This window comes from Varroa destructor, unplaced genomic scaffold (assembly GCF_002443255.2).
Source record: "Varroa destructor unplaced genomic scaffold, Vdes_3.0 BEIS01000004.1, whole genome shotgun sequence".
Classification (NCBI taxonomy): Eukaryota; Metazoa; Arthropoda; class Arachnida; order Mesostigmata; family Varroidae; genus Varroa; species Varroa destructor.
This window is the reverse complement of record NW_019211457.1, coordinates 10,137,403-10,161,463: the sequence shown is the minus strand read 5'-3', so window position 1 is coordinate 10,161,463 and position 24,061 is coordinate 10,137,403. Positions and strand designations below refer to the sequence as shown.

Below are 24,061 nucleotides of genomic sequence, written 5' to 3'. Positions count from 1 at the left end.
AATATCATGTAAAATCAGATAAAACTGTTATTATTATCATCAGAAACAACAGCTATCTGCTAATGCTCCTTTCCCGTATATCTTCCCAACTATTCGTGACATATGGAGACAGGCTCTTAGTACTGTTTAAAGTTAACCGAAAGCTGATGCCTACAGAGCAGGACGACACGACCTGAGATCACTTAACTGAACGTAGTCCCTGTCTCTTGTCTGTCTCTCTTGTTACACTCTATAGGCTCCATCCTTAGAGGTTACTATTCTCAGTGGTTTGCAGATTTTAAAGGCACCACGAGAGCTAAACGAGGATTCCATACAGGGAAAACATTCGGTCGGAAAACACAAAATTAACCATTATTATACTGTAGTTCATCCCTTTTTCTTCAAACAGACGAAGAAAACGAGGATTGATGACTGCGTTGGCAGATACAGCGGCAATCTACTGCCATCATTTGGCAATAAGTCAACTACGATTCTGTCAGTTGACAAAATGGCCTTTCAGTCAACGAAGAGGTTTCTCGTTGTCTTTGAAGGTGACGACTAATTTTGAGCTCCAAATAGAAATATGCACTTCTTGACGCGTATAGATTCATATGGCGGGAGGCGAACCCGTTCTTGCTGTTTGTTGGTAACTGGGTTCGGAGGCGCGAGGCCTAACTGTGGTAAACGTTCATCATTGAATGAAACGGTGTATTTTGAACGCTTTTGTAAACAATTTAGCTACGAGTAGTGGCAGTTGGTTAAATAGGCTCTAGTGCCAACAGTAACAGCAGGAGAAGTAACACGACACTAAGTGTGGCAGCTGTGTCAACGAAGATCTGTCGAAGTTTGGGCTTTGGGGGAGTTCGAAATGCTCATAAGAACGTACGAACACGTATTGGTCAGTAGCTAAATCAGTTCGAAAGACATTTTAATTTCGCCAATTTATAAGCCTCTTCTTGATTTGACCAGATTTCGTGTAAATTGTCCCTTCTAAATCTACCCTACAGTATCGATTGCTTGTCCGGTATCGCCCGTGCATTTATAACCGGGCTAACTGAGTTCTAATGTTTCTGCCATTCAACAACCATCGGCACGTTCATATTCGTTGGCGTCATCAAGCTCTCACCGACCTCAATGATCTATAAGTCAAAAATGGTGCCATTGTGGGTCTCCATGAGACATTTGTGCTAACGCTCTTTTTGTTTTGCGTAGCCCCCCAGCCATTTGGAACTTTCATCGGACAAAGATGATGATGATGTTGTTGAAGAACCTCGCTCCATTAAAACTTAAATTGTATTTGTTGAGAAAAAGGATGCAATTGATTGTAGAAACCTTTTTGATACATGTCAGGATATATTTCAGAGGGGCATTATAGTGCACAAATTTTAGCTTACTCTATTTTAGATTCATAGAAGAGTCGTTCGTGTGAAGACTGAAACTGTGAGTGACAGTACAAGATACCGGAAGCGCCACAAACGGAATACTCTCGAGTGGCAATCTTCGTATCTTTAGAATGCGTATTGTATTTACGTGACATTGGCGAAACAACGTTGAAACAACGGGGAAAATGCAACCCCACCAAACAACGCTCATAATACCGAGACAGGGGTCCAGTGCTGATGCTAAGGATTGATAATCGGCAGATGATGCTAAGAGACTATAATCTAACGTAATGCATTGCTGCAACCTCAAGAAATTGCTAGAAACATTATCAAATAGGTATATGGCAAGATACCGGCCTAATGAAGCTTGACTTTAAATTGTTCCTGTAAATTTTTTTTAACATGCAGCTTGTGAGCGTAAAGCCTGGCGGTGGCATACGTATTACCGTTCTGGTTACCTGTCCCGTTGCTGCAATGTGGAACATTGTAGTTATTCAAAAGATTACTAACTACTCTTAGTACCTACAAAAAAACCTAATAAAGACCGGCTTTGAAGTCTCTGAAACCAACTGCGTTTACGAGAGTAGATGTATCTAAGGGACCAAACGAGAAAATGAACATGGAACATTACGCCAAAATATCCAAGCCAGCCTCCAACCTCCTTTGACCCTTTCTTTTTTTGGGTTCTAGAGATAATTAGGTGTAACCTAATGATTTGCTCGGTAGCGAATTACTGGCTGTCGAGTCACCAATGGACATAAGAACGATTTGTTCTCACGAGTTCTCTCTGTACCATTTTTTAGCGACTTTAGAAAATCTATTCAGCGCTTTTGCGGTTTCAATAAAGTTATCCTTAATTAATCGCGTTTTATTACACAGTGGCTCTAACCGTATATCGGCTGTTTAAACGATTTGGAAAAGCGTGACTGCTATCTATAAAAGGAAAAGCTATCTTACAAGAGCTTTTATTCTCATATGAACAAATAATATTTATAAACATTTTCCAACTCCAACTCGCTGGCAATGATCCAAGCGGGTAGTCGCATTATAGTCTTAAGCCGATTTTGTAAGGTTGGAAACTTCTCGAATATAGGGCCCGCTTTTCAAACGTATATGTAAACAGTTACTTAGCTGTAAGGCGCTAAATCGCGTACTAGTACTACAGGGATTGTCATATAATGCAGAAACAACTACTACTACCCTACGTGCACCTCTAACATGATCCGATTGTTGTTAGCTCAGAATTTGAGTCTGCGTGCATTTGCTTTGTCGATGGCAAGTGTTTGTCAAACGAGAGATAACGATGCTCTCCATCGTGTTATTATTAATACTAACAAACGTATCGATACTAGGCACGAAATTTCCTCGCAAGACGAGGCGGCGGGTGAGTGAAATCTATTTTGAAACAAAATGGTTGATCCCGATGGGACTCCTGAGATTCCGAGGCTAATGACATCCGAATTGAAGACCGTTCTCGCGTTTCTTAGCTGCGCCGACAAGCTCTTAAGCCGGCAGCTGATAAATCTCTTCGAGCTGCATAATGAAGCAACGCGTTTAAAGCCCACGATTCCCCCAGCTTTGTTCTATGGGGCTCGACTTCAAGTGCGATGCACTTTGCGACTTGTCCACTTCCGGAATACAGGACTATATCGGAAGAAAGTTCACATGTTTATTCAGGATTGTGATGGGAAGATCTCTCTCAGAGGCCGCACCGATGCCAACGGGAAGATCTTGTATACGATGACTTCAGACGACGTCGATTTTGACGCCTTTGCCGGAATTATCGTTACCGTATACAAGGACTCTATTGTGAAAAACCAGTGTCTGTTTGGAGACTATTTAGGATTCGTATTTGTTCGACCAGTTTCCGTATTCTGCCACGGTCTACTGCTTAAAAAGACGCTCGATATTCGTTTGACGGTAGATTCTTTCGTTATTAATTTGTGACGAAGGGACGAATAGATAGAGGAGCGTTCGGTCATTCCGAATACGGCAATGTAAGACTGATCATACAGCTTTAACTCGGGGGTTACGAACGAGTTCGGGTGTTATGGATTTTATCAATGTACATTCATTGACGTTGATGGAGGTCCCCTGCGTCGTGGAACCGCTTGACACCTACATCTTGGTAAATGCCAAGTAGTGTTTGAACACTACGGGCAAAGTTCGTGTTGCAGGGCAATTCGACTACGATGGATCGTTGCTATAATATAGCTGAGACTATCGAACTTTAGAAATAAAAATTCAGTTCGACACAATTGGCCAGTACATGTTGTGGCCAAATCAACTTACTAAATCGTTTCTGAGGCTGTACAGCCCAGCCAGTTTAATATTCTAATAAAATAAGCTAAGCCTTAGGGCCCGAAACAAACGAAAACCTTTTTTATTACTGGCGTTATTTATTTGTTGTCCAGGGCTAAAGCAGCCATCATCACGATGCTGCTTCGTTAGCCACTCATTACTCACCGCGATAAAAACTCCTGTCCGAAGTAGGTGCTGAGTCGGTTGGCGAAAATAAAAGTATCTCTGTTTTATGTCATTTATAATATGACATCAATATAGAATAATAATAATAATAATAACACGACTAGCTAATTTGTAAGAAATAATCTTACAAATGACTGAAGTGGTGACGCCTCGTATCGTCATGCAAATTTTCATGTCTAGAACCTTGGCTATAGTTACTGACGACTCTTCAGCTCTGGAACACTGAATATTATTGCACCTTCTCTCTATAAAATCGACATTGCACCTTCTCTCTATAAAATCGACGTTAAAAATGTATTCATAACCCAAACTAAATAAAAAAAAAAGCACATCTTTATGGAGGTTCTGGGTATATGTTCTAAACTGGGACAGATCCGGATCAAGTAATCCTTTACTATATTCCACTTAATGCGTCTGCCTTGGCCCGACGCCCGCTCTATTGCAGCTTCCCAGTATCATAGGTGTGGCCCTGCCCAACTTTTCGACCCGTGCCATAAGTCACGCACCTAGGTATAACAAAGCAAAATTCAGTTTTTGGACCATAATAGTCTGGGAAGTTTCTCTAGGTTGCGTTTTCCATTTTGTTGAAGTAGTGATGCAGCCTGAAATTTCACCTCATACTTCCAGGTTAGCCAAAGGCTAGCTCAACTCGATAGCCGGTAGCTTAGTAGATATGGAATCGAGAATGCTGGCACGTTTTCGTCTCGATTTGTGAGCGTGGGACCCATTATCAATACTAGTGCATGTAATAGATATCATAGGAAGTGGCTTACGTCAAAATCGCTGGTGATTGCGAGTTGAGCGCTCATATAGCTCGAACGTATAAACTGTACTCGGTCTACGAAGGTACCGGGGAAACAAGCACTCGCGACGTACATTCGAGTAAGTAGAACATTTATTTGTATTGCTCTAGAGAAGTTCCGCGGGCTGGCTGAGACGAGAAAGAGGAGACCTTGGAATCAGTGAGGCATAGCCTGGAATGAATAGATAAATGCCAAAACGGAATACTTAAATAAAAACAACTGTCATAATAAACGATTGCCCCATAGCAGCGAAAACGCGATCATGATCCGCGCAATTTTCTGATGCCCATTTTGTGAATAATCTCCTTTTCGATGTAATAACTATTCAGAAGACCCAGAAGTTACAAACACGTACCGTAATGTATTATTTACGACGACTCACCGAGAGCAATGAAGCGACAGAAATTTGGAATGCCGCAGCTCCGTTGAAAACTTTTTCGGAGCTGAAATCGTGGGGATTGATTTCGCATACGTAGCAACACTTGCGGAGTAAGGCAGCAGAAACGGAAAGCTATGAAGACGCTCACAGTCGTTCGAAGATGAATGAGAAGCATAACATTTCGACAATTACCAGACGAAGAAGGAAGACCGGCATCGGCCGATGACTCGCTCGTGTATGAAATACATAATGCAGATTTAAGGCTGGCAGCGGCAATTTCAGATAGAAATCAGTGTGTTTATGGCTTTGAACTGCGCGCATTGGAAAACCACGTTCGTTACACCCGTTTTTTCGTATTAAACATTTTCGAAAAATCATATCTATACAGATACACAGGCCGCGATTGCAATTAACGTTGATGAATTCGGTACTGGTCTGATCATGCAACATATTATTTTACCGCGTACAGCACGCGATAATTGCACGATTGTCCGATGAGCTGATCTACAATGTATGGACACACACCGGCGCTATTGTACAATGCCTTGGAACAGATAGTAGTAGTTCGTGCTATGTCGAGTGTTAATATTATCATTAAATCGAATTAGAACTGGTAGAGAAACGCTGCTAGCTGGCCACGAATAAGACATTTACGGAAAACAATAGGACGCTTTTGTTTTAACCAACTAGCGGCGACATTTGGCATAAGTAGTAAACAGGCACCTTTCGTTTGGCCGGCGCCTGAGCGAAAGAATGCAGGTATAATAACCAGAATAGAGTCATATTTGATTACAAAAGTTATTATTCTTTCACTAGAGAAATAGCATTCTGACGCACGATGTTTCTATCCTCGCGACCGCCCAAATAACGTGCGCCCACATGGCACTGACGTATTGGGCTAGTAACGCGGCGTGCAGTTCGACTAGTATACGTACTGCTGTAGAAATCAGTTATGACCCACGGTGTGTGTCGTCCAGATTTCGATACATTATGGGCTAATACGACCCACTGTCGTTCCTGTTTTTTTATAATGTCAGTCAATGATGCTGGTGAGCAAGTGAAGTTCTCTGTGCAGTAACAGTTTTTCTACACTTCGTTCTTTTTTAGATTTATTAAAGGAAAGGAAAGGAAAGGAAAGAAAATACGAGATTTAGAAAGGAAATCTTGCTACGGCTCTGAGAGTCCCGTTTACAGCGAACGATACTCAAACCCTTTAGTCAGTCAACCAATTAGTGCATCAAAAATTTGTCCTAGGTCATTCATACGGAACACACAATTGGTTACGATCGCTGTGTGGACAAAGTCGATCAAAAAAGCTTCCCTTGACGTGTCCTACAATAGCCATATTCTGTGACGGGTCGCGTTGTTGAATTTAAATGGGTCCGTATATTTTCATTGAAACATCGCCCATTTCTTGTTGCACCAGAGTCTCGATAGTTGCACATCAGTCATTGATAACGATAATCAAATATGATACAGCTCAGCTGATAGAGTACTTTAGTGAAAATGATATCTTTTTCTTGCATGTATATCCGCACTTTTCAAGCTCGCCGGCCCTTTTCTCTGGAAGGCCAACTTTAGTTCTGCCGTAATTTTCTCCATGCACACTTGCCAATTCCGTTTAGCCTGTTTGCATTACTGTTTCTGTGCTTACAACCTACACGCAAGCCATTGATTCCCATAGTTTACATCGGTATTAACTGCTCGTTGTGTGCAGCAACGCCAATAAGACTGAGGCTTTTCTATGGAAGATGGAGACTTCGGGCTATGTTCATTGATAGTGAAGTATTGCGACGTTCGGGTGACAACAACAACTACTACTGCGATATTAGATAAATTGTATTCTATATAAAAAAATATATATATATATGTATATAAATTCAGTGAATAGAAACGCTTAGGAGTGCTTAAATTTACATGATATTTGGCTGTAGAGACAGACGTTGAGGCAATTAATAGAAGTTTGGTAAAAATAAAAAAAAAAGTGCAAATAGCTTTACCATCGAACAACTGGTCATCTTCTATAACGAGTATTCGAAACGTACGCTAGCTGGATGTAGTGTAACAGGGGGAAGCTACCAAAACGTTGCGAAAAATGGGGATTAAAATTATTTTTCTAATTATAGTTCTTCTTTTCTTCGAAATTGCAGTCTATAACAAGTATCTTGTTTAAGGAGTAGATCAACCTAAACATTAGATCATCAGACAGTTTAAATGGATTAAAATATCCTGATATAGCATTATGTTCTTTTAGAAAAAATTGAATTTAGGGTGGCTCAATCCCATATTTTACGCATTAGTTCGGCCCTTCCGTCATTTTCTGTGTTGCTGTGGTGCTGAGATATTGATAGTTTTTGCAAACTTAGATTCTAAAACTAAGTGTAATGAAATGTTCAAAAGGTGACCCGACCCAACCCAACGGAAGGCTGGTCATCATTCGATGGTTTTTACGTAATTTTTGGGTGGCTTTTTTCTAATATGTGGTTCATAACGGACGGTACATTTAAAAATGTAGTAAAAAGCATATATCTACAGGAAATGATCTTTGAAAAACTGCTAACTCTGGTTAAAATCCCGTAAACGCTAGATTTGCCTTCTTTGAGAAAGATCGTTTACAGCATCGTTCGGTATTTAAGTTTTGCCTACTTCACTTATGTCTTCACTAAAGGACAGCTGGCCGAAGTATTAGTTCTAGCGTCGAAGTAGGATCTTCCACATTTTCCCAAACGAGCAACAGAACAGCGACTCGACGAGGAAGTGACAACCATCAACCAGTTTCGTAGAGGTATTACAGAAACTATTGCCCGTATGGGAATTGTCGCTTGAAATCGTACAGAAACTTACACATTAACCGCAAAATTTCGCGCGGTGTCCATTTGGCTGACGTTTCTCGACGTCGTCACCGAAAAATCAGAATAACGTCATCATCAGAAAATGGTGGAACGAGTAACAGAATTACTTTGTGTTCCACTCGTCTGGGATGCATCATGTAACTTGTGCGTGGAGTCGTCAACTTTCGCAAGTTTATTCAGATCTGTAAGTTTTCTTGTTTTTCTATCATTCCTCTGAGCGTTTTGTAGACTCCTGCAGCCATCCCCCACTGGTCTCACTCAAGTGATTTTGGCTGGAGAACAGGTAGAACATAAACCGAATTTTCGAGAAATGTCAAGTATGTGCAACTCATCGTTCCGCTGTTGTTAAAAAAAAAAAAAAAAACTGTGAGTGACAGGTTTCGTTCAACGATTTCATCTCCTATTTATACCCTATGATTAACGCTCTGCGACTATATAAGGCGAGAGTTACATGCAATGAATCGCGGACAGCCTTAGGCGGTCTGTTGCTACGTGTGTTCATGAAGGCAGTGCATGACGCTAGAGTTATGAGAATACGAGCCGTCGTGAGTCAGCCGTGGGCAGAAAAAAAACAGGTAAAATAGAAATTCCGTTTGTTACTGGTATAGTTTCTGCGGCCTTAATAGATGGATGATCCTGAACGACAGGCAGAACAAAAGGCGGTGACTATCCGAGTAACAAGGCGCCGATATCAGTTGAAAAGAGCTGTCTGTCGAGTTAAGCCAAACAGAGTGCAAACAAATAAACTACACAGATATCGGAGTAGTTAGATCGTTCATGACAAAAAAATATTTCACGTACTTACCTAGTTTTATAGCACAATTGGTTACTAATAAATTACATTACACAATACTATCTGTTTGATTTGGCTGGAATTAGATCATTTCCGATCCGCTAGGCTGCTCCCCAATAGTTCTAAATGAATCTCCTCCGATTCATAGAAACAAACTGTACATATGAAATACTATGGCGCCTTATTCATACATTACATAGATGTCGAAACGAAAGCGACCTTTGATATAGCGACAAATAAGCTAAGGACGGACAACAAGTCTCGAACTTGTAACGATGAGTATCGTTGGGCGGACGTTATCGATGCCCGAGTCCAGCTATGTGAGTATACAAATGTATTTCTATGAGCTGGCTGGTCGCGGCTTCCTTTGAAGTCTGTCTGTATTAGGGCATGGGTTGGGGCAGGCCGTTCGCATTGGCCTCGTTTTACATAGGAGATTTATTGTCTGCAACGCATTAGACGCAGGTCGAGACACCGTCGAGTTATCCATGTACTACAAGGTGCATTAAGCTAAAGGCCAGCTATAACTATCATACGATGGTACGTTGACGGACAAGATTGTCGCAGTAAAAGTTTCGGCTAGTAGGCTAGCTTTCCTGCTTTCATTTGTTCTAGCCTAAGCAGCCATCAGCATAAGGCTGAAACTCGTAAACGTTTCAACGAGCTAGTTCTGGTAGACACGCCGAAATCAGCGTCGTACTCTTGTTAGACGTAGCGCTATGGGTACTCGGTGTGAGGTGGCAGCACGAAAAGGACAAGATAGTCGTACACTGGCTATACCATTGTAGTAGGTGTGGACTATCCAACGAGATCCATAAAAAGGGGCGAAGAGGGATCTAATAATCTCGGGTTAATGTTTTGTTGAAACTAAGCCATGTCCAACAAAGGGACCTAACGCTATTCAAACTTGCCACGAATCTCCTTATTTCGATAGATATATCATATAATATAAAATACTTGTGAATAGATATATTATCACTAATTAAAAAATCATTGTCAATTTAAAAAACAACGCGATCGTTACGGAAGATATGATAAAAATTTTCAACATTTAGTTTTTCAATTGTAATTTATAACGGAATGCCAGAGTAATAGTTCTCAGCGATTCATAGACGATGGGAAAACCGGTGAAATAGTAATAAATGTACAGCTTAAAAGCTAAATGAGCCATTTGTGAATTTATTTCATTATGACTAAATAAAGAGCATCCGTAGATAAACATTGTACCATCAATCGCGCCTTCTGTAGCCCTGGACATCTAACCTTGTTCTCTACGCTATCCCACTGGACAGCAACCCTTTGCCCTAAGCAACTAATCACAACACTGACATTACTTAATTTTATAAGTATTAAATTCTGAGCTATATGTATTTTTCGAAAATTCTCAACCGAAATATCATCCTTACATTAGAACTCAATACCGAGATTGAGTAAATTTTCAAGCCTGATTTTGAACCTTGCGCAGAACTTAGCAGAAGTTAGCTAGGCTGGCTTTACGTTTAAGCATTTTGCGTCTTGTCAGCCAGTGCTGATATAACGTCTCGAAACATGATTTTCCGCCAAGTTAACTTTAGAGCCTATGAATGCTGTTTGTTTGTTTGTTTTTTTTTTAACTAAAATAAGCCGCGTGTGGGTCAAGCGATGATACACTTGGCAAAGCTGAGTAGAGAGCGTGGCGGTACAATCTAAGTTCTTGTTCTAAATCTAAACTTGTTTCTAGTGCGGGTAAGTTTTTCAGCAAGCAAACTCCCTCTATCCTGTGTGCTTATTGATCACATTAATAGAACTGCTAAATTCCTCCGTTGGCGATAAGTGCCTCTTGACCCAGTCACAAATCTGTCAAAGCAATAACACAAAGGCAACACATCAATCAATTGCGTACATTTTACTCTAAATACTATTTCGTCTCGTTGACGTACATACGCGGACGAAATGATGTTCTTAGAAGTGTCACAAATATATCAAATGATCTTGGACGGTGCAGCATAACAATTAAAGACATCGGTTAGATGTTAAAGCCCGCGCAGCCAACGAGACTGGGCAGCCGGTTAAATCGTTGTCGATTATTAGGCCTTTTTTTTTGCTGCCTCGCTCTGGGCCACTTTCTAGCTACTGGTTTTCCCGAACTGCATTGTCTATTGATCCAATTATAATCCTTTCAATCTAAATGTATACGATTAAGTATGCGAACGCATTGTTAACGAATGCCCTTGAGATGTTCTCTTATCCGATGAGACCTACCCGTCATGTTGGACATTAGTCGTTCCTTGTCGTGATCATCTCCCGTGCGTCCTATAAGAACCGCCGTGCTTCACAGCATCCCATCGAACACTTATATGTCTACTTAGACAATTTGCAAGATCGCATAACCGTGCACACGTTATATCACAATGCACATTTTCTATTTCTTTCGACATCATCCAGAAAATAGTTCTACACTGAAACAGATGTTTGTAAAGTTTATTTTTACTAACAAATACGATGTTTATACGACATAACAATACTGGTTCAAGGTTGTCGATGGAAATCGTCAGCGTACGCGTGTTAGACCAAATTAAGTACGCAGCCAGAAAGGCAGTGCCAGTGAATCGGGTCTCTCCGTTCCTGCACTCGTTCACTGCGTCGTCTTGTTTCGGTTTTCATTTGAGCGATAGTAAGAAACAATCGAAAAGATAAGAGCTCGCATAATGTACAACAGCTAAATAGAAACATTTACATTAGTACTGCTGTTAAATCCAAACGATCTCTTCCCTGCCATATCAAAGTAGCCTGCCATTGGAGTAGAGTCTCAGTCGCTTTGCTAAAGCGCGCGTCGCGCTGATTCAACCAACCTTTTCGCTTCGGCAAGAGCGAAACTGGCCGTGAAATGGATAGCCGCTACGACTAGAAACGCTACCGTTGCTCCATAGACCCGAATAAAAAGGCCCGAAAAAAGCAAAACGAGATCCCAGCCAACGAGAGTCGAAATTGTGGTCCGCACAAAAAACAATCATGAGAAGCGTAGATATCCTTTGTTAATATGTAAGTAATTGTAAATGTACAAACGTTTATCTATATTTATCCTGAGGAATAAATATTGCCCACGTCTACGGAAGCCAAAATACGAATCAGTTCAAATATTTTATCCTCATTTACGTCACTGGACATAATAATGATTCAATCCTCTTTACGTTAACGAACAAGCGCAGGAGTTTCTAGTCCTGTTGCCTATGTGACGCTAAGTCGAAGTCGCGCCTCATACCAGCTCAAAAATCAACAAAGGAGAACTAGTCGACGCTGACGAGAACAGTGTGAAAAACGCAGCATTCTTAGATAATTTAAAATGTGTAATGGAATTAGGACATGTAAAGGACATTTAACTGTGTGGCAATGTGATGGCTCCGCGACCGAAGCCTCGCTGCTGTAGCCAGCAGACGGTATCGTAGCTTGGTGCTCCGCATTTCGAGAAACCAGTAATTTCTGTGATTATTTTTAGCTTATATTCTTAACATCTTACTGTAGTATATGCTGCTAGCGGTTCATTGAAAGCAAAAAAAAATCAGAAAAATGCCCTATTTTGAGTTACCGTTTGCTATAGTTGAGACTAACGTTAGTTGTCGAGTAAGTTAACAGACAATTGTCGCCTGTCGAGTTTCAGGTTAAACCACGATTTCCGTCGAACGTGCAAGGTCGGTGTTAATCACATAGCATTAGCAGCGAGTAGTAACGAATTCGAGGAAAACTTAATTCTATCATCTTTTGTTTTGAACTATTCAACTCAAAATGTACATATTTAAGAATTACATATGCGAAATGAGGGCACAATAAAGTATCATCGTTTGTGAGAAGCTTCTTGGCTGACCGACCAGAAATCGCATTAAGCTTTCTTTCTACGTTAGCTAGTTGCACAAAAATGACCCTTACCCGTGTACTTCACCGACAGTGATTTAGGGAACCGCCGCAAAATGGCGGCGTAATTTCGCTCCCGTAAACGCTTATCGAACAACACAAACTTCAACGCGTTCTTGCTGTTTCCACAGTTGTGTCAGCCTGTTTTGAGGGGTATGCTTGCCACCTCAGCACCCACGTGTACGTTTCGGCGCGAGATTTGTTCATGTTACCATGTGCAGAAAACGGACGCCCAGTGCTTAATTGGTTCTACCTTGATGACGAGATTGAACCGAAACGCGGCGACGGCAGGATAAAGAAGAGCGATGCTTACTCGACCTTCCTCATAAAAGTGCCCATCGAAAACCCATTTACTTTTTGACAGCTAAAATCAATTTATATCTCTGTCTAGAGGGCCCGTCGATTAATAGTTCCTGGTGGCGATTATCCCTTATCGTCTTGCGTGTGGGAACGAAAAGTTGAAAATCATGTTTAATGCAAAAGTTGTCCAAGATTTAAGTGGCAGCGTCCAAGTCGGGATCTGGCCATGTCACATACAGACCGATAGTTGCCACTGTTGGTATGTATGCGACATGTTGGTAACATGTTTGTACGGGGGGCGATCTGTCTCGGAAGAAGGATAGCTTTTAATCGGTATGTTTAAGATTCGTGCTGGTTGCGGCCTATGAATCGAATACGAATCAAGCAGAAATTTATACTGCGAGTTGTCCGTGTAACACAGAAAAAAAATTGATTAGTAACTTGTATGACGAAAAAAAAAAAAAAAAGCAGATTCAGTCCACTAACGTCATAAATTCGCCGGTGTCCACACAGCGACGGAGATATATTAAACACGTAACCATATTATGCATAGGCGTAGACTCACGTTAACGTTAGCTACCGTGGCGAATTTTCTTCAGATGCAAACATAAACGGCATACGTAATTATGTTGTAGCAATGCCCGGTATCTTATCACAGAGTGTAGACTCCCAGTCCGGATTATCTTCTTAAGTTTCAAAGACGGAAACCGTCGCAAAGCCAGATACGGGCGTATAAGCTTCGCAGTCCTAAATGCTTGAACATGTGAGTAATACCCGCTTTTGTCTAGCAGACATTTTCCAATTACGTTCATTTGCCAGATTCATCCCTGACGAAGTCTTAGTTTTATATTAGAAAAATCTGTTAAAATAGAGATAACGTGAAATTTATCTCTAGCTTCGTGACTTGATATGCCATACGGCCAGCCAATATCTTCGTAGCTCCACCTGTCGCGGCGCGCTTCAAATTGCCCCCTTCATTTAGTTGAGTTAAAAGCACTTGCGTCACCTTGGATGTGATTTTTCTTCGTGAAGATAGCGCTCATCCCTCAAATCCTGAAATCCAGCTAACCGTTTGAAACGCAGTGAGATATCGCTGCACCAGCCACCCCTAATCGCCTTGAACACGATCCGACCGTAAAGGGTTACGACGCCTATAATTTACTTTGTACGTATTTTTTATCTCCTTCTCTATGAAGGTATTTTCCTTTTTTCTTCTTCTTATTTTTTGTTTTAAAAGAGAAACACAACGTAGAGCTGTTTTTCGCTAAATTGTCATTATTACAGATCGCTTGGCATAGTGCATCATAGAGCCGCGCTAATGATAAGAGTGCGTTGGACACTCGCATTGCTCTTGCTCGCCAATATACAGAAACGTTTAGCCGTAATAGAAATAATTAGCTAACAAATCATATGGAAATTGTACGTAAGTAGTGTATGCCATCAAAAATTAAATCTAAATCAACTGTATATAAAATATCGTTCCACGTACATCCATCTAAATCATTCAAGAAACTAAATGAAAAAAACAAAATAACACCTCTTCAACATTAAAGTACGCCGTCCGGAACCTACAAAGAAAATCTATAGCTCATGCCTACAAACTGATCCGTCGAAAAAACTGATTGCATATTTATATCATTGAGAGATTATATCATGTGATGAAGTGCTTGAAGATACCGGCATTACTTTTCTGCCCAGATAAATTATTTCTCACGTTGGACATAGGCAACACGTTTCAACAGTGGCTAATGTCTACTGTATATAAAAAGCACCTTCGTTTTTTTTTTTTTCCGTGAGGCTAAATATGTACTGTAAAATGTATTTCACCGCCTGTTCAAAGCTGCCAGTCAGTATCGTTTTGATGTGCAGCGAGCTTCATTGATTGCAATAAAAAGTCATCGTCAGCAACAAATCAGTTCTGTCGAGCATTTTTGTTCAGGCAAAAGGCGCAGACGTCACGTGAGAGATACAGGCCATTTTGCAAGCGTTTCAAGTAAGCGAGCGATATAATGCTTCATCGTCGTTGCATCCGTTGTTATCGGCCGTATCGTAGCGGGTCGCTGTGCGATCGTATGTACATCGGTGTCTTTCACAGATATGTTGATCGTATTACGGGATAGACGTGTGTTTTTCCAAAGGCTGCGGTGCGCTAGCAACTCGGTTGCACGCTCAGAGGTTTACCATGACGGGGGGGAGCAAGTGGGGGCCTGTAGGGTGGGATGTAGCCTACAAGCGCGCCGGTGTCGTTCAAAGAACATCTTCAAACCATCCGTCTAGCTGCATGCTCAATCCTGGTAGTATGCGCAGCCGATGATGCCGAATCGGATTGCTTATCGCGTACTACATGGCGTTCGACCATTGTGCTAGTCTACCGTAAAGCTTCAGACGATCGTTCCGAATACGTAGTCTACCGGTATTGAGTTATTACGCAGTAATCTAAAGATACTGCTGCAGTACAAAGACAAATTATCTAATTAGTAGGGAATTCATTATTGTCTGATGTATCACAGAGTTCGCCGTTCTGATTGCGGTAGCTAGTTCTCAACGAAATGTCGCGACTCACACAGAAGAAATCGTTGTCCGACCGTCTTGACGGTGAATTAAGTTAGCCCAGTCTGACGTTGGCCTCGTGCTTCTTGTGTCGTCTTTCAACTTCGTGGTTAGTTGATAGCGTCGAAGAGGCCGCGGATGACATTAAACAGTATTTAACTGCGTTCTCACCTGGGCAAATCGTCCTGTTGCCGATATCGCTTCCAACTGAGCGTTTTGCTAAAATTTTCGACAGTGGTCCGATGTCTATCGTTATCGATAATTACAGGACTATTGTTACTATTCGGATACGTTTTATTGCATAACGCCCATCGTGGGGTCGGTCACACAATAACCTGGCGATGATGCCTAGCCAAGCCAAACGGTCTCGCTGGCGACTATCCTGTGAGCCACCCGAGTTGCAGTTGCTCAATATTTAATAAATCCTCCCCAGAGAGACTAGTGGCGTTCCTGTATTTTACGATACGAGATGATGTGCAACGTTCATATATGTTCTATGTTAGTTATTATCAAGGTATTTTTTGTTGTTTTATCTCGCGATGTTATCACCTATTCAACGAAGCATCATCGCGAAGTCACCATCCGTAACGATCGTATAAAGCTTTCGCTCCGCTTTAAAATCTATAGATTGTACGAATAAGGCAAGCACGAGGCTTCTCGCTTGCCATATTCTTGCGGTCCGTAAATGGACCGTGTGCGTCGACAATCATTATCATTTGCGCGCTTGCATTAGTAGATAATTCGTCGGTTTATCATTGATTGAGAACGAGGCAGGCCACGGAAGGCAACTCGACTAGCGGACATTTTCGTCGATTTTTACCAAAACGAAGGCTGCAATGTTTGAGCTCAGTGTAACGCACGTGCAAGATTTGTTGATGGAACTAAAATTTACGTTGCTATGGGCAATGACTCTTAGGTAGATTGCGCTTTTTCATGACCTGGGCCTCTGAGAAGCTGGAGTCAGGCCATTCTGCCAGCGGCGAGTTAGTGTTTAACAAATTACCCTGACGAACCTAAGCTGAAGTGCTATTGTTGTACTTTGGGCCGTCGTAGAGTTGTGCTGAGTATTTCATAGGTACGATTTCCAATCCGGCAATGATCGAAACTAGTCATGTAATTGTACATGATGATCTAAGATTAGTGTAAAACGATACTATTCAGTAACAGTCCTCGATCGCTGACGCTGATCCTGGTGAGTTAGATGTGGCCTAGTCCGGTAAGGTCTATTATCGTGTACGCTAAAGTACGGTCGATTTTATCGAGTTATTCATTAACTTGCTTGTAAAATACACTATGTTTCGTTTAAAGGGAGTTCCTAAACGGAAGGCTCACCAATGATGCTTAAGCCGTTGTTCTCATTTCCACACTTCGACAGTCCTATAACAAGGTGACAATCAAGTTCGACCAGTGAAAACATATTGCCTTCAACTTGAAATCGATGTTTTTTCATTCAGCTACGCAATCCTGGCTCATCAAGTGACGCTAGCTTTGCTGTAACAAATTCGATATTATAGGAAATGTTTTACCGGTGCAATGGGCTAGTGCACAGTACCGATATGCCAGCCCACTGGGGCAAATCGCACCAAAGTTGTGGACGCCTGGAAGCTAGGCGTTAGATTCTCTAATTGGTAGCCTTCCAACCGCTAATTTAGTTGGGCGACTAAATGTTACGACGGGCTATTATTATTTTTACTGCTAAGAAAATATTCTACTGATACAACGACAACGTAATTTAGGAAAAGAAACGTTCCTTGTCATATACTTCTTCCCATTAAGAGTGCACTGCACAGATGCTCGTTTACTGATCTCAGTGACGTGAGATCTGGATTCGAAATCTCCTATGGTCACACCTCGTCTCTAGCAGAACGCAAGCTATAGAACACCATGTTTGAGGGCGGCATGTGAACCAGAATCCGAATAATTACATATCAAGCTTTGTAAAGGCTTTCATTCTATCAAATAGTTTAAACAACCGATCCAGATGAACAGGGGGCCCAAACGAGGCTAACCTCTAGTTCGTTGAACGCATCTCCTAGATAGACCGGCTAGTAGGCCCGGCTATTTTTGAGATCAGAGAAAGCTTACTGATAAAATAAAGCTGACTGTATACATAATAGTCTATTGTTGCTCATTTAAGTATTAGCAACAATGTGATCTCTATGGCAGAACGCAGCCCACATCAGCCACTGTATCAGGAAAGTGAGGTGATCACTTGTTTAAAAGTGTGTAATAAATTTTGCTATAGGGCAAAGATTCAACGAGTAAAATCCTGTTATCTATTTATATATGCAATACAAAATCTCCTTTATCCAAGGGATTATTTTCGACAGTCGTAACTAGCTAAGAACGTGCCAACGAACGAATGAATTATGTATGCGTGTCTCGTATACGCTACTGCCAACGTTCGAACACGCTGACACAACTATGAAGATTATTCATTAATTTCTCAAACACATAATGCAAGATCAATCGCTTCTGCTCAAAACGAGATTTTACAGCGTAGTTTAATACGAACCAAGCGAGAGGATGGGCCGAACGTCAGCTAAAGACGTTATGGGCTATTCGGCGAGCTGGACGCATTCCCTACTACGAATATTATTCGATCTTATTCCGTGACCGTTCTGTCGTTCGAAATTCGTTGTAAATCCACAATGCGATAGCGGCACCATATGTATATGCTACTTATTTTACAAAATTTTTACAAAAATGCAAAACGCTCCGGAAGGAATAAATCCCGTCGGTGAGAGCGAGATCGGTGTGTGCATTTAGGTACCCCAGTGCATTTTGTACAACCTAAAGTATACATCCTATTTTTATCACGGTCTTCGGGATTACTTTGCGAAAACGAGTGCCGCTTTGACCGCTTACGAAATATGCCCATTAACCTTTATAACGTTGTCGAACATAGCTCTGAAATCCCCGTATATTCTGATATGTCAGATGTTGTGCGATAATTTAGAACATGCATCATTGTATTTGGTATTGCCGAACATATATCTCGTTAATGCTATATTATTTATTCAGAAGATTGATAATTTTTTGCAGCTTTAGCTGTTCACTTTAGCTGTTGACGTGTGTGTGTGTGTGTGTGTGTGTGTGTATTATAAGATTTTTTTAATGCCCAGCATACATTTTAGAAGTAAATGTAAGTTGTCGTAAAGAATCCACAGTGAAATCTTTTGCCAATGTCACGTACAATAGTAGACTTAAGCATTAACACTGGGGGGTGAAGAATCGAGCTTCAGAGAAAACGTGACAAAAAAACGTCACAATAGCAACTTGGTATTTTAGCATTTGTAGAATTAGTCCAGCGCCTCTATATTTAGACGTGGAATCGCATGGTCCACCCGACTGAGCGTATGTGAGCCATCAAAAAAACATAACACGCAGAAATACTCGAACAATGGCGGTGGCATCATTTTTGTCCGATAAAACAGAACGCTGTACTCGACGGACCCAATTGGGTGGCAGTTTTTGGCGTTGAACAGGAAATGTATCAAACCATCCTCAAAATGAAAAGCAGGGACGATACATATAGATTCAGCCAAGGTAACCAAATACAATCAAGTGTTATGCCACCAGTGCCACCTTGCTAACAGTACAGAAAACATCATTTGAAGCATATCAGATGGCTGGCTATCAGCACTATACCCGTGCTAAATGTACACGGTTCCGAGTACACTACACACTGATTCAAGATGTTCAAGTTACTGATGGACAAGTTGAACAAGGTTCGGTACATTTATCGATAACTTGTTTTTAAACACTTATAAGTAGCATGCACATCCCTGGCTAAACAAGGCATTATACGAATCTATCTTGGCGACAGCAAGACAAGCTTGATAAAAAATTTGATCAAAAAGTACTGAAATATCATACTTTAAATATTCTTCACAGGTTAGACCCAGTTTGTTGGGTGGCTGGAAAAACTTCGACACAGTTCGAGAACCTAGAATACCAAGAAACTAAAGCGTTTTAACAAGCTGCGATAAAACCATTTAAAAATACACCTGGGCAAAAACATTAACCTATTTTATTATCGCAACAAAAGTTGTAATCAGCTGAGCCTGCTAACATCGCCAACAATATGTACATCGTTAGCATTACAGATACTGCAAAAAAAATAAATAAATAAAGATCGTCGGACAACTTAATTCTGTGAACGTACTTGTCTAGAGACAATCGATGTTGATGAATAGGAAAGACCGGAAGGCCATTATAAGTAACAGTATTTGATCAACCGTATTGCAATGTATCATAACAAAATGTGTTGGAAGACATTTTGAGAATGCATTGAAACAACACCAGCCATAACATTTTCAGCCATTTTTCCTCTGCAAAACGACCCGCAGCTGTCATTGTGTTGTGACCTGATCGTTTTTGTTTTAACTGAAGGTCTGCTCATCTCTGTGCTGTGCCAATATCGATTTCTCGATAGAAATCTCTGGTCATTAATCAGATCTCGACGCCGTCGTCGTAGTATCCCCGGTGGCGTAATTGGTTAACGCGCGGTACTTATGTGGCAGTCGCCGTGAGCAATGCTGAGATTGTGAGTTCGAATCTCACCTGGGGAATAATCTTTTTGATCTGATCTACAGGCGGTCGTACATTATCAAAGACATATGTTACTCCTCTAGATTTTAATAGATATCTTATGTTGGTAGTTGGCTTCCATATTCAGTATGATCGATTCAACTGCATATTGGAACCGATCTTGCACCGTTTACGGTAGAAGGTAGAGTCGTTCAGAGGGAAGGGTTTTCTAAAATGTCGTACGTATAACTATTACTGGCAATCCACGTTAACTGGATCAAATACTATCGAATAGTATTTGATTTAAACGGACACGTTTATCTTATACATCTACTATTAAGATTTACGTTAGTATGTACGTCTTTATTAAAGGTTTGTTATCAGCGTTCGTACACTGATAAAGAGGTTGGTAATAGTTCAGTTATCGTTAGGAGGTGCGCCGACGACAGGGCAACAAAGCGCCCTTTAAACAAGAAATTTTCAATATGTTTTTGCATGAACATCATGACTCTGAGAAAGATTATGCGATTCAGGCTTTCTTTCTTGTCCTCAACAAGGTTTATCCGGAAATCACAAGCATCCATACGTAAATACGCTGCCATACCGAATATGACGCGACAATTTAAGCTAAAAACATTTTACGCTAACCGTCGTGGCGCCAGGCAGATACTTACTGCTGCAGTATCAATTCCAGTCAAGCCAGCCTTCGAAACAGAGACAAATGGTACAGGATACGATTCACATATAATACGGTCTATTTAGATAAACAGGAGGGGCAATAGCGACGCATTGATATTAAAGTAATTCAAGTTAAAAATAAATATTTTCATTTCGAAACATATTTAGCTAGCATATTAAAACAAATTACCAAAAATTTTGATGGATAATTAGAAAATTATACCAAAGCTTTTGACATACCGCTGAGATTCTTCTAAAATCAATTCTTTTGTTCAAACTCTTCTCATTAACCCTAATCAAACTAAGCTTACGTTTATTTATTTCTATATTATATATTTCTTTTCAAATACTACAATTTGATTGGATTGGATACAAACAAACTGGAATAAGTTTATCAAACTGACTATAGTCTATAAATTTTTTAAGGGAGAACATTGCAGAGTTTTTTTTTTTAATTTTTTTGTAGTTTTTCTATAGAAAAGGTTTTTAAAAAAATACGCTTAGCAGCTCTCGGAGTACACAAGCTTTCTCAAATAGGAAGTAACAAAGCAAAGGGTGAGGCTAATAGTAAGGCATATTTCTTGATTCGAGTAAAGTTAAAGTTGCGACTCCAATCGTCGTCTAAAATCACTTTAAATAGCCCAGCGGTGATCTCTTTGCCCGTAAAGCTTAGAGATACGTGATAGTCTAGATAGAACTCCGAACGTAGGCACATTTTGTTTTACGCTCGGATTAGCCGTGTGGAGTGATGTCTAATGGTCGAGGTATCGGACAAAAAACACGAGCAACAGACATACCTGTCTCAATTCGTTTTATCTCAAAATGATCATTGATTCTACAGTTTACAGCTAATTGTTTACGTACTTCATACGGTTTCCAGTCGAACAGCACGAAAGTTGTCAGCAACGACAGATGACTAATTCAGTGTCCGTATATAGAAATTGTGTAGAAACAGCGTTGTCACTTGACAGTTTTAATACACGATCTGGCTCGTATTAATCTGAATGTCTATTACGAGACATGATCGTGTAGTTCCTTTTCTAGACTAGCAGATAGAACACTTTAAACGAAGTATTACATATATGTTTTGTTTCTTAAGTTTTTTTTTAAAACTTTCAACTATTCCAGTTCCGGGGTTTACGTGCGCTGAAGGCTGCGGAATGGTGACGCCAAGATTAGGCAGGACCTGTCAACGATTATGGCGGGAACTTTTCTACATCGGGTAGGTATGTCGCTACGAAGATGGTGAAGTAAACTATGCAATAGATATGGATAGTGTAAAAGTATATTTAGCCCTAATAGCGACTTTACGCTTATTCCGTATAAAATAGGGTAAAGAAGTCGCATTTTAGTCGAACTTGAAACACCTTTTCGTGTTTTTTTTTATTATGCTAAAAATGCAGTGACCGTGTAGTTGTTAAAAAAAAAAAATTATAAATATGAATAATGTTCAACTCGGATATTTTTTCTTGTTATTTTTTTATATTAATATCTAATTTGATTAGCCGCTAGGGCAGTCGGTGGTCGTATTGCAAATATGTCTTTCGCCCTTGCCATTGTCAAGAGCTTAAAAGTTATACACTTATTTCAAAAAGGACTATACTGTAGTTATTTTTACCCTACCTTTTTTCATATTTACACCGAAAAAAGCAATTAATTTCTTGTGCCTATCCTATTATAAACAAGCATTTTTGCGGTCAACATCGCTTATCAATGTCCTGTTCTATAAAGTTCTTTTTTAGCGTAAGATTCATTCTATAGCAAATGGCTTCCTTAGCCCGATGCTTTCCTATGAGATAGCCATTCAGCCACTGATGGCACGGCTTTCACAAGTAGTTTTTTCTAGCCATGTAAAAGAAATTATTGTTATCCTGATTAAAGGCTATTTATCTGCGCACCTATTACGGGGCAACCTGATGTGGCTAGTCAATCGGGCCTGATGCTGGTCTTTACTCTCTGTTACCGCAAAATTGTATTGGAAACTAACATATTATCCCCACTGTCTATATATATATATGTAGGTATTTATTTAAGCATCCCTGTATGTATCTAGGCATCACTGATAATGGACATTTTCTCTATAAAATGTTCGTTGTACACCTAGTTTGTATAGTATATATTAAAAAAAGCTCAATATCGATCCGGGGCAAAAGGGCGAAAGAAGGCTACATTTGCGATCTTATATTAATTATACCTGAATTTTTGCTATTAACGAAGATATTCCGTAACAATTTTTATTATCTTAATATTGCAGTTTCTTCGTAATGGAAAAATACCTCAACTGAGATGTCCTCTCTATCATATGGATTTCATTGGTACTATAGCTATATATCTCTTACTATCCGCCTGATAGTAGGCCCAGTGTTACTGCTATTTTATTAATATTTAAGATTTGGAAAGAAAATCACTGTCTCACAGTTATACACTGCTGTTTGTTATGATATTTATTTGTTTTCCTCCTATAATAATTAAATGCGGCTATCCTCATCTGCTCGTCCACATTGTCACGAATCAAAAAAAACCCACTGGTTATTCATCCATCATGCCGCAGCACTTAAGCAGAAAAACGCATGGAACGACAACGCAGCTTAGCCATTACAAAACAAAACAAATCGCACGAGCAATTCATAACGTTTCCCATTGCCATGGGGTGTTTGTGTTTCTCAACGGATATTTGCTATCTGCAGCATTTTTTTTTTTTTTTACAGATTTATACGTCAGGCGTCACTCCGCACGACTGCCTGGCTGTCAACAGAGATATTCCCGCTGCCTTGCCTCAACAACGGTATCTCTATGAAACTTAGTTACCCCTTTTCTCTTGGGTCACTCATCAGGGCTTCCATATCTCCTTCATGTAATGCTTCTGCACAAACAACTTCTACCTGTTCATCCTTCCGAAATTCAACGTCGTCTGCTCGCCACTCGACATTTCTTATAGGAATTGAGGATTTGCTCGTTCTTAGTCCTATTTTTAAAAACAGGAGGCTGTTGCCCTTTGTGTGCGTACGCTTGTTTGGCTGAAAGGCAGGTAAAGAAGAGAAATTCGGTCGGCAGTGGAAGCTGACACGACGTAGCAATAGTGGAGCCAGCTCGCAACGACGAGCAACTAGTTTGGGTCAGTTTCATATCCAGCGTTGCAAATCTATCGTGTTGGCGAATCAGCACATGCTGGGTTCTGTCGTCTCTACGTGCGCCCAGCGTCCTCGTTCGTCGCCCACTTCCAACACGGCAATAGTGAACCGCCGATTGCCTCGATTCAGCTATATATCCAATAATACCAGCTATTTAGATCGCTCAATGAAATCTGTCCTTCACCGAGTGACAGGGTGATAATTCTATCGGTTCATACTACTACTCTCACTCGATAGAGTATAGATTACGTATGACAGCCTCTTAACCAATGAAGATTTCAAGACAGAAAACATAAACAGTGGACT

General features: G+C 40.5%; 1 protein-coding gene, 1 long non-coding RNA gene and 1 other non-coding gene across 4 annotated transcripts in view; 2 read left to right on the top strand and 1 right to left on the bottom strand.

Moving 5' to 3' along the window:
* LOC147755827 (uncharacterized) overlaps nt 1–6,051 on the bottom strand; it is a 13,282-nt gene extending 7,231 nt beyond the window's left edge. The window contains exons 1-2 of the long non-coding RNA XR_015326212.1: nt 5,034–6,051; nt 4,622–4,822 (exon numbers count right to left, since the gene is read on the bottom strand). This is a non-coding gene — a long non-coding RNA (uncharacterized LOC147755827). The remainder of the gene's footprint in view (nt 1–4,621; nt 4,823–5,033) is intronic.
* A 12,007-nt stretch (nt 6,052–18,058) lies between these two features.
* On the top strand, nt 18,059–23,645 carry LOC111249386 (uncharacterized). 2 transcript variants are annotated; one of them, XM_086986817.1, is made up of 4 exons: nt 18,059–18,168; nt 21,753–21,846; nt 22,879–22,939; nt 23,333–23,435. In XM_086986817.1, the coding sequence occupies exons 1-3, from the start codon at nt 18,120–18,122 to the stop codon at nt 22,907–22,909; spliced, it is 174 nt and encodes a 57-aa protein (XP_086842943.1). In that variant the 5' UTR covers nt 18,059–18,119; the 3' UTR covers nt 22,910–22,939; nt 23,333–23,435. The 2 variants fall into 2 exon arrangements, with proteins under 2 accessions (XP_086842943.1, XP_086842942.1); XM_086986816.1 differs by lacking the exon at nt 22,879–22,939 and having other exon boundaries at nt 23,333–23,645.
* On the top strand, nt 19,896–19,987 carry TRNAI-UAU (transfer RNA isoleucine (anticodon UAU)). Its single transcript is given in 2 exon segments — nt 19,896–19,933; nt 19,952–19,987. It is a non-coding gene; the product is annotated as a tRNA-Ile (tRNA).
* Nucleotides 23,646–24,061: the final 416 nt, after the last annotated feature.

What these genes read in the sequence shown, in the direction of transcription:
- LOC111249386 (XM_086986816.1), top strand. Translation starts at nt 18,120, where the DNA reads ATGCAAAACGCTCCGGAAGGAATAAATCCCGTCGGTGAGAGCGAGATC. An exon ending in CGTCGGTGAGAGCGAGATCG is followed by an intron (nt 18,169 to 21,752) that starts GTGTGTGCATTT and finishes CAACTATTCCAG; the next exon opens with TTCCGGGGTTTACGTGCGCT. An exon ending in CGGGAACTTTTCTACATCGG is followed by an intron (nt 21,847 to 23,332) that starts GTAGGTATGTCG and finishes TTTTTTTTACAG; the next exon opens with ATTTATACGTCAGGCGTCAC.